At 35.4% G+C, this 18,214-nt stretch overlaps 1 protein-coding gene across 1 annotated transcript in view; it reads left to right on the forward strand.

The window, feature by feature from the left end:
- CFAP47 (cilia and flagella associated protein 47) overlaps positions 1-18,214 on the forward strand; it is a 546,720-nt gene that overhangs the window by 62,542 nt on the left and 465,964 nt on the right. Inside the window, exons 14-19 of the mRNA XM_059157736.1 lie at positions 4,016-4,232; positions 4,544-4,785; positions 10,265-10,395; positions 13,067-13,189; positions 14,660-14,791; positions 17,417-17,494. Coding sequence (XP_059013719.1) covers positions 4,016-4,232; positions 4,544-4,785; positions 10,265-10,395; positions 13,067-13,189; positions 14,660-14,791; positions 17,417-17,494 — 923 coding nt within the window. The remainder of the gene's footprint in view (positions 1-4,015; positions 4,233-4,543; positions 4,786-10,264; positions 10,396-13,066; positions 13,190-14,659; positions 14,792-17,416; positions 17,495-18,214) is intronic.

Below are 18,214 nucleotides of genomic sequence, written 5' to 3' on the forward strand. Positions count from 1 at the left end.
AAGAAAGGGAAAATACATTTACAGTACAGTACAGTAGTAGAATGAGGCACCCATCGCCTTGTCTCCACCCGAAGTTCGCAAAGCTTGATCCTGGAGTGACACCAGCTTCTTGCTTCTCTACCCAGGAATATGGGAAGCCTCCTTCCAAGTGCAGAGAACCAGGGAAGGCAGATCACCTTTACCTATTTCTCTAGTCAGTTGTTCTACCTGACCCCTTTTATGGAGTTCTAACACAGTTTCAGGAAAAACACTGGCAAGTGCTGAGCTGCCAGTTACCTGACAGTATGAACTCCCCACCCGGAAGCACTTTCAGCACCATGTATAGGGCCCCTTTCCATTGTCCAATTCGAGCTTCTCCCTAGTGCTGTCCTGCCCTGCCCTCCCCACCCGCCCCAACATACATCCATGTTCTCCCAGATACCTTTATCCAGGGGTGGGGGGAAGGTTATTATTTAGTGGTCCCTGGTCACCTCCCACTAGTGAAGGGCCCTGTTGTTTTGGCGAGAATCCCTTCCCAGAGCCATTCCTTTTTGCTCTTCATTTTTTTTTTTTTTTAAGATTTTGTTTATTTATTTGACAGACAGAGATGACAAGTAGGCAGAGAGGCAGGCCAGGGGGGCAGGGGGAAGCAGGCTCCCTGTTGAGCAGAGAGCCTGATGCGGGGCTCAATCCCAGGACCCGGAGACCATGACCTGAGCTGAAGGCAGAGGCTTTAACCCACTGAGCCACCCAGGTGCCCCTTTGCTCTTCATTTCAAGACCTAAATGAACAGGTGTTAAGGTGGGGAGTGTCTGGATCAGAAAAGAGTCTTGCTGTTCCAGCTTTCTCTAGATCTTTCCCCAGCCTTCCCTTGGCTTCTAGTCATTTGGTGCTTCTTCCTTACTTTTAAATCACAACACAAAATACATGTTTATTGGAGGTGGTGGTGCATAAGTGGACCCATGTAGTTCAAACCCTTATTGTTCAAGGGTCAACTATATTATCTAATTTTCCTTGAAACATTCTCTTTGGCTGATAAGTTATTTAGAAGCGTGTTATTTAAGGATGCCTGGGTGGCTCAGTGGGTTAAGCCTCTGCCTTTGGTTCAGGTCATGATCCCAGAGTCCTGGGATTGAGCCCGGCATCGGGCTCTCTGCTCAGCAGGGAGCCTGCTCCCCCCGCCCCGTGGTCTCTTTATCAAATAAATAAATAAAATATTTAAAAAAAAGAAGTGTGTTATTTAATTCCAAGATTTATTCTGCTATGGTTTTCTAGTTTGATTTCATTTAGTCAAAGTACACACATGTATGTATTTAATTCTTCTAGATTTTTGAAGATTTGTTAAGTGTGACCCTGGATGGTCCCTTTTGTTGAAGGTTCTTGTGACTTGAAAAGAAGTATTCTGCTATTGTTGGATGTAGTATTCTTTAAAAGTCAGTTATATCCCAATTAGTTAATGGTATTCATTTCTACTAAATCCTTATTGCTTTTTTGTCTAGACAGTCTGTCAGTTATTGACAAAGGTGATTGACATCCCAAACTATAATTGTAGATTTTATTATTTCTCCTTTTAATTCTGTCAATTTTGTTTCACTTATTTTGAAGCTCCCTTGCTTGGTGCATACACGTTTAAGACTGTTAAGCTTTCTTGGTCCTCTTTGTCCCTGGTAATTTTCTTTGCTCTGAAGTGTAGTTTGTCTGATACTGATCTAGCTATCAAAGCTTTCTTTTGTTTAGTCTTTGCATTGTTTATCTTTTTACTTGTTTCTACTTTTGACTTATCTATGTCACTGTACTTGAAGTAAGTTTCCTGTGGGCAACATATAGTACTTTTGCATGCATTCTCACAATCTGTGTTTTTTAATTGGTGCATTTGTGTCATTTACATTTGATATAAATGTTGTTATATCAAGACTTTGAAATGTTATTCAAGATTCTTTGTTTTTACTTTCACAAGTTTATCTTTAGTTCTCAAAAGTTTTCAAAGGTCTGGTCATGGTTTTGTTTATTTGTTTGTTTGTTTGTTTTATTTGTTCTGTTTAGATTTCGCTGAGCTTCTAGTGTGTGAAAGTTTACTTTTTTTCTACATTTGGGCATTTTTCAGCTATTATTTTTTCCCAGATATTTTCCCAGTCCCCTCCACCCTTTACTTTCTCACTCTGGGGCTCCTTTTACATGATTTTTAAACCTTCTGCTTTTGTTACACAGGTGTCCAAGACTCTTAATTTTTTTTCAGTCTGTTTTCTTTCTGTTTGTCAGGTTGGATAAATTCTGTTGATAATTCTTTAGGTTAACTTACTTTTCCTTCTGTCCTCTCATTCTGTTAATGAGCATATCTAAGAGGTTTTTATTTTACTTACTGTATTTTTTAATCTTAGAGTTTCTATTTAGTTCTTCTTTGGGTATTCACTTTCTTTGCTTAAGCTCTTTTTCTTCTTATTTCAAGAGTAATCATAATTGCTTATTTGATCGTTTTTATAACATACAAAGGAGAAATAAACATGTAGAAAGATACATAATGTTGTTATTGTCATTAGGGAAACAGAATAAAACCACAACGAGATACTACTGTAAATCTATTAAAATGGCTAAAGTTAAAAACAAAACAAAACAAAAAAACTCAAAACAAAAACTCACCATTTGAGTTGTTGCCAAAGATGTGAGGGATCTAGAACTCTTATACATTGCCAGCAGAGTGGAAAATTATACAACCACTTGATAAGAGTTAGGCAGTTTCTTACACGTCTGTACATGCATTTGCCATATGATCTGTGCATTCCACTCCTAGATTTTTGTCCAAAAGAAATGAAATCATGTGTTCAAACAAATACTTGTGTACAAATATTTTAGCAGCTTTAATTGTAGTAGCCACCACCTACAAGCAATCCAGGTGTCATTCAACAAGTGAGGGAATGGTCATTTGTAATGGACTACCCCTTTGTAATATCAAAGAATGGATGACTGACACCTGAAACAACTTGAATGAATCTCCAGGGAATTTGTAGAGCGAAAGAAACCAGAGAAAACTGTACATGTTACGTTATTCCACTCTTAAAATTATAACTCTAAAACATGTGAACCGGTCTACCGTGACATAATGTACATGAGTGGGGGTCTGGGAAGGGGGGGTACTGAGAATTAAGGAAGAAGAGAATATAAAGGGGCACAAGAGAACTTTGGAGTGGTGGTTGTTCACTCTCTTCCTTGTGGTGATGGTTTCATAGGTGTATACATGTCAACACTTAAATTCTACACTTTGGGGTGCCTGGGTGACTCACTCGTTAAGCATCTGCCTTCAGCTCTGGTCATGATTCCAGGGTCCTGGGATCAAGCCCCACATCGGGCTCCCTGCTCTGTAGGAAGCCTGCTTCCTCCTGCTCCCACTCCCCCTGCTTTTGTTTCCTCTCTTGTTATGTCTCTCTCTGTCAAATAAATAAAATCCTTGAAAAAAAAAAAAAGAAAAGAAATTCTACACTTTAAACATGGGCAACTTATTGTATGTCAGTTACTATCAAATCCAGTTGTTAAGAGACATAGAAGACTTATTAAAATTGTATGATATTAAAAACTTCTGTCATTTTAAAGGGAAAACTTTTAAACTCCCCTCATGCTCTCTCTCTCTCTAAAGAAAATAAATAAATCTTAAAAAAAAAAGGGAAAACTTAAGTATTGAGCAATGGGAAAATTAGCATTTTCTGTAAATTCTGGATAGATTAACATAAATGTATTGATGGAAGTGGAGAAGGTGTTGGAGTATGCAGATTCACATATTAAAATGAGTTATGAGTTTTAATAATTTTTCAATACAATTTTCCATATAACTAGGATATATTTATATTGAATTTTAGCCAATAATCTCCAAATGCCAAATTATGGGCATTTAGGTAAAAATCTTGGTTAGTAACTTATGATATGATAGGAAATATTTTTCTAAGTTCCATTTTTTATAAATTAATTGGTGAAAATATAGTATGGAAATTTGAAATTACTGAATACATTAACCAAAACTAAACTTAATAATTTTTCATTTTTTCAGGGCCCTCTGTCCTTAACTTTGGTGATATTTGTGTGAACTCCACAAATACTCGTCTACTGCATGTTATTAATATGCTACCTATGCATATTTTGATCAACTTAGATATTAATTTGGAAGAACTTCAGAAAACGAACCAATTTTCATATGTGATTCCGCCTACAGCTAGTACTTATATATCGATGGTATTTGAATCTCCCACCGTTGGAAAATTTTGGAAGTAGGATTTATTTTTAAATTTCTGTATGCTAGAATCAAAATGCCCTTTTGTAGAATATGTATTTTTTTTTAACTCAGTAATTGTTGAATATGTCATGTTTTGTCTGCAAACACAGAAACTATATGTGCATCAATTTGTAGATTTGTAAATTGATATTTCAGTGGTAGTCTGTCATAAATATTTTGATGTCTTTCTTACTAAGGATTAATTGTGGGCGTTAGTCAATAATATATGCTTTTTATATGTAACTGAATTCTGTAACTGCAGATAGCTATTGTCAATGAAGTTTGACTGCTTTTGCTGTGTTACAGGTCTTTCACCTTTACAGTGAACAATATACCTGGTGGCCATATCCTTGTAATGGCAGTTGTCATGCCAGTAAAGCTTGAGCTGTCTTCTAATGAGCTAGTATTGAGACCACAAGGCTTCTCCGTGAAAACATGTTTTATGGGGACAGTGGGGTTGTATAATCATCAGAATTATTTTGCCAAATTTGAATGGCAGCCAGTAATCACAAAAGGAGGAATGGCATTTTCCATTCGTCCAGCTAAAGGTAACAGTTTATCCTGTTTGTTTGATTTAGATACTCATTTATTCATGTGCTCAGGCAGTACTCATTTATTGAGTATGAACTGTATAATGGTACTAAAAATTGAAGCAAATCAGACATGGTCATTGGGGCATATATATTTACATACCTAAATATGTAAATTTGATTTGAAAATATGGATCCTGTATCATGGCTTTCCAAAGAAATAGAAGCAATAGGAAATGTAGAGAGGGAGAGAGGGAAAGAGGGAGGGAGGAGATTAATTTTAAGGAATTGGCTCAGACAGTTGTGTGGGCACTCAGGTAGGCTGTCAGGCTGGAGACCCAGGAAGGGATTGATGTTGCAGACTTGAATCCAAAGGGACTTCAGTTTTTTTCTCTTCAGGCCTTCAGTTTATTGGATGAGATCCTTTTACATTATGGGAGGTAATCTTTACTTAAAATCTACTGATTAAAATGTTCATCACATCTGAAAAATACCTTCACAGCAATATCTAGAAAGACCAAAGAAGTGGATACCATAGCTTGGCCAAGTATAGCCAAGTTGACAAAATAAACCTTCACAGATATTGATGAACAACACAGTATTGTCTTGATTAGTTTTAGTTTGATAGCAGTGACAGGATATGATTCAGAATAACTTATATTTTGTTGGATTGTGAATCATTTTAGAAGCATTCGCAAATTCTTTATAGTCAATATTTAATATAGGTAATAAAATCCAGTTAATAAAATTAAAAACTTAAAACTGTCATTTAAGGGGCATCTGGGTGGCTTGGTCATTAAGCGGCTGCCTTCAACTCAGGTCATGATCCTGGGGTCCTGGGATCAAGCCCCAAATTGGATTGCCTGCTTAGCGGGAAGCCTGCTTCTTACTCTTCCACTACCCCTGCTTGTGTTCCCTCTCTCACTGTGTCTCTCTCTGTCAAGTAAATAAATAAAATCTTAAAAAAAAAAAACAACAAAACCCTGTCATTTGAATAAGTAATTTTTTAACTAATAGAAAATAATCTCTGATTTACTGTTTTTAGTGGTTCCAAATATTTGTTAAGTGTCCTGTTAACCTTGTTTCAGCTGTTCCCCAGAATCTGTAATTCCACATTATGTGCCTGCATCCTGGAAATTGCTAATATGTTATCTAGTAGCCTGTCAGATTCTGCAGACATCATTGTGATGTGCTCTGAGGACCTCATGAGGACAGAAGCTATCATTTAAAGAAATAAGGTGGCAAGTCAGAAGTTGAATGATGAAGGGGCATCTGGGTGGCACAGTGGGTTAGGTTCCCCACTCTTGATTTGGGCTTGGGTCGTGATCTCAGGGTCATGAGATTGAGCCCCATGTCAGAGCGTGGAGCTTGCTTGAGATGGTCTCCCTCTCCCTTTGTCCCTACTCCTCCACACCCCTGTCCCCCAAGTCCACTTGCATGAACTCTCTCAAAAAAAAAAAAAACCCAAACAAGTTGAATGATCTATATAGTATCTTTATTTTATGTATATATACGTTATGCCTTTTCAGCTAGCTGGAAGGATCTATATTTTTGTATTGGCAGTGACTCATGTGGTTTTTTATAATCTGCTTGAAAGGAAGTAAAACTTATGGGTTAGATAAAACTGATTTCAAAGTTAGTCTTAGCTTCTTTGAGTTTTGTGATCTTGAGAAAAGTACTCTAAAAGCACTAGTTTCCTTATTTGTAAAATGGAGAGACTAATACATCTCATAAAGAGTAAAAAAAAAAAAAAAAAAAAAAAAAGAATTAGATAGTTACGTGGTTATGAAAATTTTCTAATTCTGTTTGGACTTTTTTCCTGAAAATGTCCTCAGAGTAGTGATAGCCTCATGTGCATCTAGCCAGCCATCCCCACTATCAATTACTTGTTCCCTGCTTCTAACCTTTCTTTTTCCTTCCCTCCTTCCTTCCCTATGCTCTTCCCTTCTTCCTTCCACTCTCTCCCTCTTTATTTCTAATTTAGGAATATTCATCATTTGGGGTCTAAATAGACTATATTTCCAATCACAGAGAAGTACTGGTTTATAGAAACCTTGCCATAGGTATATATTCTTTTGAGTATCAGTCATTTCCAAATCGTGATTTTTATGTAAGTCCACTGGTGTTTGTAACAGGGAGTGTTACAAATGAGCTTCAGCGTTAATTTAAATTCATTTAATTTTAGTATGGATATATTCATCGATCTATACAGTGGTAAAGTAGTACTGTACCTTCATTGGGTTGGAAATAATTGATACAGCCATACTTAATCTTTTTATTAATGTGTATTGATTTAAACAAATCCCAGATTATAATTTATTAAGCATTCAAGTTATACTTCCATCAGTTTCTGGCAGATTCATTTGACCAGACTCTTTTTTTATGATTAGCACGGGTAAGCCTGAGTCCTGCCTTGGTACTAGAGAAAAACTGAGTGAATAATCAGACAAGAGAGAGAATACTTCTGCACATTTCAGAGATTCTGGATAAACCTTCTCTAGTTGAAAATAGGCATCACGTTGTAGTAGTTACATTATCTACATTCGTTACAGGTTTGGTTAAACACATGATAAGGCACGGAGTGTGTCTGGAAAGCATAGTGTTTGGCACTTTTCCTTGTATTTCTCCATCCAAACCAGGGTGGAATGGGTGGGGCTTTCCCCTGGTGCCTGCTGTGGAAATGTAGTGATGATGCTTGATTTGACAAAAGAGAAGTGGATTCATAATTATGAACTTGAATGCTGGTTATGCTTCTCCTAATTGTTAGAATTCTTATTTTTATAGGGATGATTTTAGTGTTTCAATTTTTTTGGTGGCTTATGACATCTGCTGTATTTTTCAAAGCACAAAACACAAAGACATTTAATTCCAAATACAATACTTTTGAGCAATACCACTAGGCTTTAAGTACTTTTGAATTTTTTTTAGGACACAAATAATAAAGTACTCAAATCTATTTCATGTAGTGTTGAAGAAAGTGTGCATAATTTATATTATATACATGGGTTTTTCTTATGTCATTTTCCTTTTGTTCAGAATATTCATGTAATTATTACTCAGTTTTGTTTTGCCTCTTTGTTAAAACAGAAAGTAACTTTTCCTTACGTTGCTTTTCTTATATCCCTTTTGCTATATTGGCGTTACATTCTGAATAATACATTTAATGCTGTCATTGTCTATATTTTTATAAACTAAAGTGAGTAGTTCTAAATTAAATTTTATGTTGTGATTGTGCTTTCTTCCTGAGGTGTGATATATTTTGGATTTGGATTTGGGTCATGGATATTGTAGAGGGTGAGTTTAAGAGTGGGTTGGTATGATGCGCCTGGGGGGTTCAGTTGGTTAAGCATCTGCCTTCAGCTCAAGTCATGATCCCAGGATTCCAGGATCCAGTGCCAGGATCTAGTGCCGCATCAGACTTCCTGCTCTGTGGGGAGCCTGCTTCTCCCTCTCCCTCTCTCTTTGTCCCTCAGGAATAAATAAGTAAAATCTTAAAAAAAAAAAAAAAAGAGTGCATTGATGTTTTCTAAGATAGAATTGGGTTTCTTATTTGGCTTTTTTGTTAGGTACTATTCATGTTTGTGCTTTTTGTGTTTTTTTCCGTGTTGTCTTTCATCTGACTGAGCTGTTGAATCTGCTCAGTGCTTGCACTTGGCTTCAAGCAGTTCGCTCTCACTGTCTTTTGGTGAAAGACCCTTGGCCATATAGAACCTGCCCTGCCAATCCCAGCCTTGCTCAGTGTGGCTGTTTGGTTTATTTCCCCTGTTTCCTGATAATATAATATTCCTGGAGAAAAATATATAGCCGTGCTGATGGAAGGGAAGATAATTACCTCAAGCTGACCCTTCCGCATGGATCTATAATCCTGTGCTCCTCTCAACTCTTAGCATGCTTGGGTGTCTTTATAGATCATATTGGATCTGCTTTCTCAAAGTTACTTCCAATCAAACTTTTTGATACACCATTCTCTTCCAGCATGGTCACTCAACTTTTATACTCCCCCAGGCTTTGTCCTTCTGCAGAGTTTCTGCTCATTTTTCACAGTTCAAATGCCATCTTATATAATGAAGTTTCCTCCCCTTCCTTGGACTAATTTAGGTTCCCCCTCCCTACTCTCACTGTGTCTTTGGTATGTCATCTATAGTTATTTGTTCATATCTGTATGCTATTGTAATAGATATTGCTGAGTCTATATCTGATATCCATTCCCCTAAGATGACCCCTTTTTTTGGGGGGGGGGGACATTCATGTCTAGAAATCTCTTTTCCCCAGCTTTTCTTGACAATGAGATAGGGACAGCGGTTTCTTTTAGCTCTATCTTCCTTCTTGGTGCCAGGCACTGTTTGAAATACTTCTTCATATATGAGCTTCTTTAATCCCTACAATTCTCTGAGTTACATACAGCTGTTTATCCCCATTTATGTCTAAGGAGGCTCTGTGACATGTGTTAAATAAATTTTCCAAGGTCTCAGCTAGAAAATGGCAGAGCTGAAATTGGAACCATGGATTTTGACCTAGAATTTGTGTTTTTATTTATTTATTTATTTATTTATTTATTTTAAAAAAGATTTTATTTATTCATCTGACACACAGAGAGATAACAAGTAGGCAGAGAGGCAGGCAGAGAGAAAGGGGGAAGCAGGCTCCCCGTTGAGCAGTGAGCTTGATGCAGGGCTCGGTTCCAGGACCCTGAGATCATGACCTAAGCTAAAGACAGAGGCTTAACCCACTGAGCCACACAGGCACCCTGAATTTGTGCTTCTATAACCGCTATTCTATGATACCTTCCTACATGGATGAAAGCCAACATAGTATGGAATGGTAGTAGGAAGCTAGAAGGATCATTGCTCCTTGAAGCCATCGTCATCCTGCTAAGGCAGTCCTGGAATACCAATCTGTGTGGCCTTCTGATGGCATAAGATGAATAAAACTTCTAAATCATTCTTTCCATTAAGTATTATTTTCTTACTCCAAAGAAAATGATGAATTTAAACAGATGAAGCAGCTCACATCAAATATGCTTGATACTTCCTGGGTTCTCAATACATTTGAATTATAAAAATGTGTTAATTACTAATAGTTACATCAGAGGATATCAGAGGTGATATCTCCAAGGATGTGAACATTTTAAAACAAAAAAAGCCTCTGATAATTGTAATTCCTTCCTCTGAAAACTGAATGAGTGATGTTAACAACTATGTCAGAGTGTTGGGAAACATAAGAGGGGGACATTTTGCTAAGTACTGTCATACTTTTTATCAAATATTTTGTTCCGCCTTATAAAATTAGAAAATAAGGTATGTGTTTTAGATTTTAATCAAACTCTTGTAGGTCTGTACTCACTTGATAATCTCCTGTAGCATTTCTGTATATTTTGAGTTTAATATAAATAATTTGTTATAATGTCATTATATTCTTGTGCTGCTTCTTATTTTGGACATTGAAATGTTCATAATTAAAATGTGGTCAATATCTGTTCTTTCTGAATTCTCTGTAGGCACGGTTGAACCATACTCTTCATTGGAATGTGAAGTAACATGGCTGCCGGGTTTCAGTTCTCCAGAAAGGGGAGAATTTGTTCTTCACGTCAGTGAAGGAAACACACTGACACTAAAATGTGTTGCACATGTAATGATTTCCTTTAAATATGATTTTTATTTTGAGGGCTTTAAATTGGTTGGGTATATATATGTGTGTGTGTATAGTTGAGTATATGTACTATGTTAGTAAAACTCATTCTGCTTGGAATATTAACTGAGTTACCATTTTCTTGGTGTCACTTCTCTATCATAAATGAAGACTTTGCTAAAAAAAAGTGTTACGTTACCTAAAATTAACTCACAAATCCAAGATTTTTGTGCCAGCAATACTAGATTTTCATTAGAGCCTCTATAAACATACAATACCATGGGGTCACCTGAAATGAAATTATTTTATTAACAGAAACCAAGGAAAAATAGAGAAAATTATATTTTTGTCCTATTGTATTGTTAGAATTCTAGTGGTAATTAATAATTCAGTATGAAATGGTCCACATAATTTACATAGCAAGGAGATACGGAAAATTCCAATTTTATAGAGTATACTTCTTATAATAAAAATGAGTAAAGTTAAGGCTGCAGCATGTAATTTTAACTTTGTTTTTGTGGTAGAGCCCAGAGGGCATTAACTTCATACTTCATAATCACCAAGAATCCACTTTATTTGTGTATGAAATTTTCCTCCCAATATTCTCAGTAATTTAACTCAAGCCAGTGCTGTTTTACTGAATCTCATCTTTGTCTCCAGGCCATGATCATGCTTTTAAATCTTTCAGCTATGAAGGAGCTCATAGCCTTAAGAGATAAGAGATTCATCCACTTTAATGATGGCAGTAGGTTCATTCCTCTGCTCCAGACTTGAAACAAGCTGGACCCTACTGCTTTTCCTATGTTTAAATTACTTGCTCTTCTTTTTAAAAATTTCTACTGAAGTATAGGATACATACGGAAAAGGATACATATTATGACTTCTGTATCATTCAATCTTTATAGACTGATAGCATCTTTGTAATGTATACCCAGATCAACTAGATCAAGAAGCTGACTATGACTAGCATCACAAAAGAACCACTCTCCCCATCCCCACTTCCAGTCCCTCAGTTTCCCTCCCAGAGTTATCCGCATCCTTACTTCTAAGGGCATAGATTGATTTTGGTTTTAAAATTTATATAAATGTAATCAAAGCTTGCTTGTTTTGTTCATCATACTGTTTGTGGACTTCGTCTATTCTGGTATACGTGGTAACAATATTCATTCTCATTCCTGAATAGTATTCCATTGTGTGACTCTGCCATCATTTTTCCATTACACAGCTGATGGGGATTTGGATTGTTTCAGATTCTTAGCTACTATAATAATGCTTCTCTTAACTTTCTTACAGCTGTATTTTGGTGAACGTGTGCACACTGTTCTTTAGTTGTTACGTAACTGTGTTTGATGAAGTTCGTAATATAAATCTGCCTACATACCTACCCGATGTGTATTCTTTTCTAACAAGTAGAAGATGAGCAATTTAGTAACTTAGACTTTGCATTAATAATAGATATCATTTATTAATTACTGTATATCAGGTGGGATGTTAGGTGCTATTCATGCATTATCTAATTTAATCTTATAACAGCTCTGTTAGGCTGTACTAATAACTCAGTTGATGGGTGAGGAAATGGAGGATTAGAGTAAATGATTAACTAATACAAGTTCATACATGCAGTGAATGCCTTGGGTTGAATTTATATCTAGATCTATTTGCCTCCAGCATCTTTGCGGTTACTTAGTGGTCAAATTTACTTTCTGCTTTCCCTATACTTGGATTGTTAAGAATTAAAGTCCAAGATATCAGAATAATGAATTGGATCATTTTATGGTAAATTTTTGAGGTCCTCTGAAGTTAAATGAACTGTGAAGTGTTTCTCTTATGAAAGTAAAGCTGGAGGAACGTGAAGTGATTAAATACAATGTTCATTTAATGTTTGTCCTAAATTTGTGAAGGACTTACTTGATCATTTTGTCATCTTTTAGCTTTGTTTAGAAATTTATTGTTCTGATTACCGAAGTCGTGTTCTTCAAATAATTATAAGAATGTATTAAAACCTCCCAAGACAATAAATAATTTATCAGGGTCTGGTGTAAAGAGCACTGTATGAGGAATTGGAAAACTTGGGTTCTAGTTCCCCTTGGCTATTGTTTGCCTTCCTGTGAAATGGGAGAAGTAGATAATGTCAGTATTTTCAAAAAACTGTTCCATGACACAGTAGTTCTGTGAAGTGATTTGTGTGTAGGTAAGGAGGAGGAGTCCTGCACCTAAGTAACTCTGAATCACAGTGAACCACCTCCCCATTCAGAAGAAAGCAAAGTGTGTATTATCAACACATTAAGTGTTAAAAGGCTAATAGTAAAAACAAGCCTAGATAATCTCATTTGACACAATATTTCCCATGCTAGGGGACTCTTTCCTTGTGCATAACACACAGTCGAACCGTGTATGTAGTTGGATAGATGATCTCTAAGATCTCTTACATGATTCTCAGTCCTGGATTTACTTCCTCTATAGGATTGTCTTATTCCCTTTGCCTTCCTCAGTTTAGGAGTACAGTTTAGTGTTCCATTCTATTTTCCTTTAAGTACATCATAACATCTGATAACCTTTCATGTTTTAGAGATTTCCATGAGGCTGCTAAAATTTGAGTCATTTAGAAGGGGGTTAGAAATACTTTACTATTATTTCTATTGTATCTTCTCTCTTCTCCTTTTATTATTAGCTTGGTCACACTAAGGTCGTATTTTTGGAGCCAAGGATCCTCTTCAGTAATAGCCCTCAAGGTTTAACAACTTGGAGGAAAGCCATTCTTCACAACATAGGACAAAACCATGCTTATTTCAAGGTAATGTAGAATCTTGGAATATTATTTGGATCAGATCACATTATATTTTATATTTTTTTGTTGCCATGAGTGCTGTGGTGTTAATACTTTAGTCTTTATAAATTGACTAATGCTAATATTTGGATATTTCATGCAATACTTAGCCAAGTACATTTCATCTACTTTGTCCTTTTAATTTCCCACAAAAATCATTTTTTCTTTCTTCTACCCTTAATCTCTCTTCTTACCCCTTTGTGTCTTCCTGTCATTTTGTCTTTTTGAAAAAAAGAAATAATTTGGAAAAAAGAGCACTTTCAAAAATATCCATTGTTGCTATTACAACTCCATATTTGATAACATACTTTTCCTCTTCTTGTTTTTACTCTACCATCAGGAATTAACAGTAGAAACTGGGACCTAGAGCAAGATCCTTGTAAAGATATTCTATTTATAGTTGTTGCCCCTGATTTAAATTATAAGTGGTGATAGAATATTTTGCTGAAAAATATATTAAGATCTCCCAATAGTGAGACTAGATAGAGGTCAGTGTTTGAGATCTTTTATTCAAGCTTTATATCTACATGTCTTCTGCCCAAGCAGACAAACGCAGATACCCTTTCCTTCTGTTGCTTCAAAATCAGCTCTGAAGTCTGTTTGTTCCCTCATTCCCAAAATACCTTAACCAATTTTCCTTTAAATTGTTCTGGCTTAAAGCATGGTAGATAGTTCTAAACTAGCTCCTGAGAAACTACACCATAAATCCTTTGGTAAATTACTTATAACTTTTTTTTTTAAGTTTTTATTTTTTATAAACATATATTTTTATCCCCAGGGGTACAGGTCTGTGAATCACCATACTTACAACTTTTTAAAGGTCAAAATGATATCTTAGACAGTAGACCCTCAAGGAAATAATAAAGAACAGGGAGTTACTTTTTTTTTTAATAAAATTTTATTTATTTACTTGACAGAGAGAAAGTAGCAGAGGGAGAGGGAGAAGCAGACTCCTCCTGAGCAGGGATCCCCCCAGGACTCTGGGACCATGACCTGAGTCCAAGGCAGACACTCAAACTACCAAGCCACACAGGCTCCCCCAGGAGGTTACTTCTTCATCATCTGCCTCCCTACTAACTTCGTTTTCAGTGTTTACTGTCAGGGAAAAGGCAAACTACCAAAGTAGTATCTAGAATTTTATCATCTTTTCTAACAAATCTATCTCATCCTCGTAAGTTTTGCTAAGTCTTGATAACACTTCAGACAGGAGACTTCATCATCCTATTTGAATTGGATGTCGGCACTACAAGTTCCTTTTGCTGGGTTAAGGGTACAAATCCCTGTTGAAGTTTTATTTGTGCGTCTGGTGTTGGGAAACATATTATGAAATCGTCTCATGCCCTGTGCCCAAGGGTCCTCTCTCTGGGTTGTAGTTGAAAGCTTTAGATCAGCAAAGTTAAAGGATAATATAACATTTCTGCAAACTTTCAATTACAGATTTGTGACCAGAGTCTTTTGCCTACTATGAATATTGTTCCATCACAAGGAGTAATTCCTTTCGGGGGGCTAACTGTTCTCAATATCTCCTGTACACCTACTGTAGCAGAAAAATTTGATACAAGAGCAAAGGTATGTTCATGCATATGTGTATTCATTCCTTATATTTATATATGTCTATGTAGATTTGTTTAGTTGTTTAGGAGATTTATAATAGTAAGTTTAATGCTATAAAATGGTATGTGTGTTTATTCTTAGAAAACTTGTTTTAAGAATTTCTTCAAACGGGAGTGAGTTTTACTGTTATGATGCTAATGAATAATTTTTTAAATTTTGCTTACTTTGTTAGTGATTGAACTATCACTAAAGAAATGTAGTTTTTAGAGATTTATAGAATAAGCAACCTTACCTATATAATTTTGTAGAAATAGTTAGCAGAACCTGGAAAGAGGATTTGTAGAAAACATTTTTGGTGCAAGTTGGTAGTGGAAGTTTCTACCAAGTTGAAATGGATACAGTTCATCAATATGAGGCATTCTTTGCGTGAAATTAGAATGATATTTGGCATCTCTGAGATGTGACAACTTCTCACTAGTCACAGAGGAAAGGATGACTTTTTTCATGGCATTAATTAGATATTTGATTTAATTAGATACCTTTGGAAAAATTAATTAATTTTGGAATGTTAATTCTAAATAGCTTCAATGACTATATGAATTATAGGCAAATTCTGTATGGTGTTAAGATCTATATTTTATAGCATGCATAGAATATTTTACTAGTTTATATTCTGGAAATTATATAATTAAAAAGACATTACCTTGATTTAAGGGGCTTTTCTAATTGTTCATTAAATAGAAGAAATAAAATGGAAGACTAATCTCATAAATTTTATTATAAACTAGAGGAATGGAATACTCTTGATTTTCAATCTCATGATCAGCTAGGTACATTTACTCACTAAAACAAAATGAATAGTTTTAGATATATCCCCCATTTTATCCTTAATTTCCCACAATTCTTTTTTTCATAACAATTAATTCTTAAATAACATGTAGGTTAATGTGATAAACACCAATTTGCCCCAGATAAATAACCTAATGATTTTATCTTTTATGAAGACATACATACTGAAAGATAATTATAAATTATATATTATGGTACATGGTCTGAGATTTGGGCAAAGTTTTATTTTTTAAAAGATTTTATTTATTTATTTGACAGAGAGAGAGATCATAAGTAGGCAGAGAGGGAGGCGGAGAGGGGTGGGAAGCAGGCTCACTGCCGAGCAGAGAGCCCAATGCGGGCAATCCCACAACCCTGGGATCATGAACTGAGCCGAAGGCAGAGGCTTTAACCCACTGAGCCACCCAGGCGCCCCTGGGCAGAGTTTTTTAATATAATATTCTAGAAAAAATAAAAAATATGGCCAATAAAAATAGTTTCAGTAAAAGATTAGTTTCTGCTGTATTTTAGAAGAGTATGCTGTTTTTACAAAGCTTACCTTTTAAACATAACATAATAATTCATTTATTCATCCAACACATATTTACTGGACACAAGTTTTATGTTAGATTCTGTTGTAGATTCAGTGGATGATCAATAAAGGGGAGGTAGGTGAAAGCCAGCCGTGATGAGTTGAAACTTATATGTGGGATTCACCAAGGGGGAACATGTTGATTTGTCATTTCCTCTGAATCATCACATTCTGATTTTTATGATTTTAGTCAAGTATTTTATTTATGTACTATATATTCTTTAATTACAATGTGGAAATCACATAATACTGTGAATATAGTGATTTAGTTAATTAAATAACGTGTCACTTTCTCCAATAATTTTGAAAAAAATGACAGTTTGGAGTTTTTTTTTTTTTTTCCTATGAACAGTGTCACTGACTTTCTATGTAAAGAGTGAAATACACTCCTATCTCTTTCTTAGATTGATATTTATATTTAAATCAGCCTTGATGCTCCCTGTTTGTATATAGGTGGGGATTTCAGTGAATGCTGTTTTTGTGCCTCTGAAATTTTGCTTAGACATGTATATGTTCAGATAATCTACAATTCTAATTTTGTAGGAATTATACAACTAAATTCTTATTTCACCATCTTAATTTTCTCAGAGGCTGTTGAGTGTTCAGGCTGTCTTTGGTTTATATTTAACCACTGCTGGTTAAAAGACAAAATGCTCTGCCTCTCTGAGCCTCAGTTTTCCTCACTTGGCAATTAGGATATTAATATTGGTAACCTCACAGGATACTGAGGATTAAAAAGGAGACAATGTAATTAGCACTATACTTGGCCCATTTGCTCAGCAATTTTTTAGCCACTTTCATTATTATTATGGTCATTATGGATATTAGTTTATCTCTGTGGGAGGAAGTATGTTTGTACTCAGTTTCCTATCTGTTTTAATTTTGAATAATCCTTAAGATTAGGTAAATACAGAAGGGATATGGGGAGTGGCAGTAATGTGTAGTTAAATGGGTAGAACTCTGCAGTCAAATTTATAAGCTATAAACTGGTCCCATTTGTTGTGGAGGTTTTTAAGAGTTGAACACTCATTCCTCTTAGGAATATTAATTCTGCATAACAAGAAATGGGATGACAAATACCAGAATAAATCTTGTGACATTTATAATATGTTATTATTATTTAAATTTTAAAATATTGCCAAAAGCCAGGTAATACTTTAGTCGTATATGGGTAAATTTTAATGTAGTTTCTACAAGGCTTTGTATTTCTCTCAAATAAGGTTGCTATTCGCCGTGCAAATGTCATAGACCTCAGGATTGGTGGATCTGTTGAGATTGCTGATGTGGAAATTAATCCGGTGAGTATATTCATATGTTAACTATTTGTGTAATCAGTGTATGAGTGTGGTGACTTTTGTTACATGTCCCTGGTCAGCCCATTTATGTTTGAAAATATCTCATTATGTAGTACTTTGACATGTAGAATTTAATATATATAATATAAATATGTGTTGAAGCAGATTATCAAATGGAGGTTTCAGAATTGACCAATTTAATTCTACCAGTACATTAAAGTCAACTGTAGGCTTCATCATGATCCTACTCCTCCTAAGAGGTAACCACTTCACTGAATTTTCTAATTATTCTCCCTTTACTTTTTCTAATCGGCCCATCACATATGTATGAATTCCTTAACCATTCATTATTTAGTTTCATTTGTTCATTTTTGAGCTTCATGACAAACATGTACTGTGTGTAGTCTTTGGTGAGTCACTTTTAACTGAGTATTGTATTTCCAGAGTTGATCTAAGTTGTGTGTAGCTGTACTTTTTTTTTTTTTTCATTCCTACCACTGCTTAATATTCCATTATGTAGACCTGTTGCAATTCAGAGACTCTGTTGTCCATTCAAATAGGTGTTTCTCTTTTGTTGTTATGACAAGCACTCCAGCAGGGAACATTTTGTGTACATATCTTGTGAGGTACAGGTGCTAGAGTTTCTCTCAGAGTAGAGTTGCTAACTCATAGAATATGTGCATTTTTGGATTCACAAGATAGCTTCCATATTTTATCCTCAAG

Source organism: Mustela lutreola, chromosome X (genome assembly GCF_030435805.1).
Source record: "Mustela lutreola isolate mMusLut2 chromosome X, mMusLut2.pri, whole genome shotgun sequence".
NCBI classification, from domain to species: Eukaryota; Metazoa; Chordata; class Mammalia; order Carnivora; family Mustelidae; genus Mustela; species Mustela lutreola.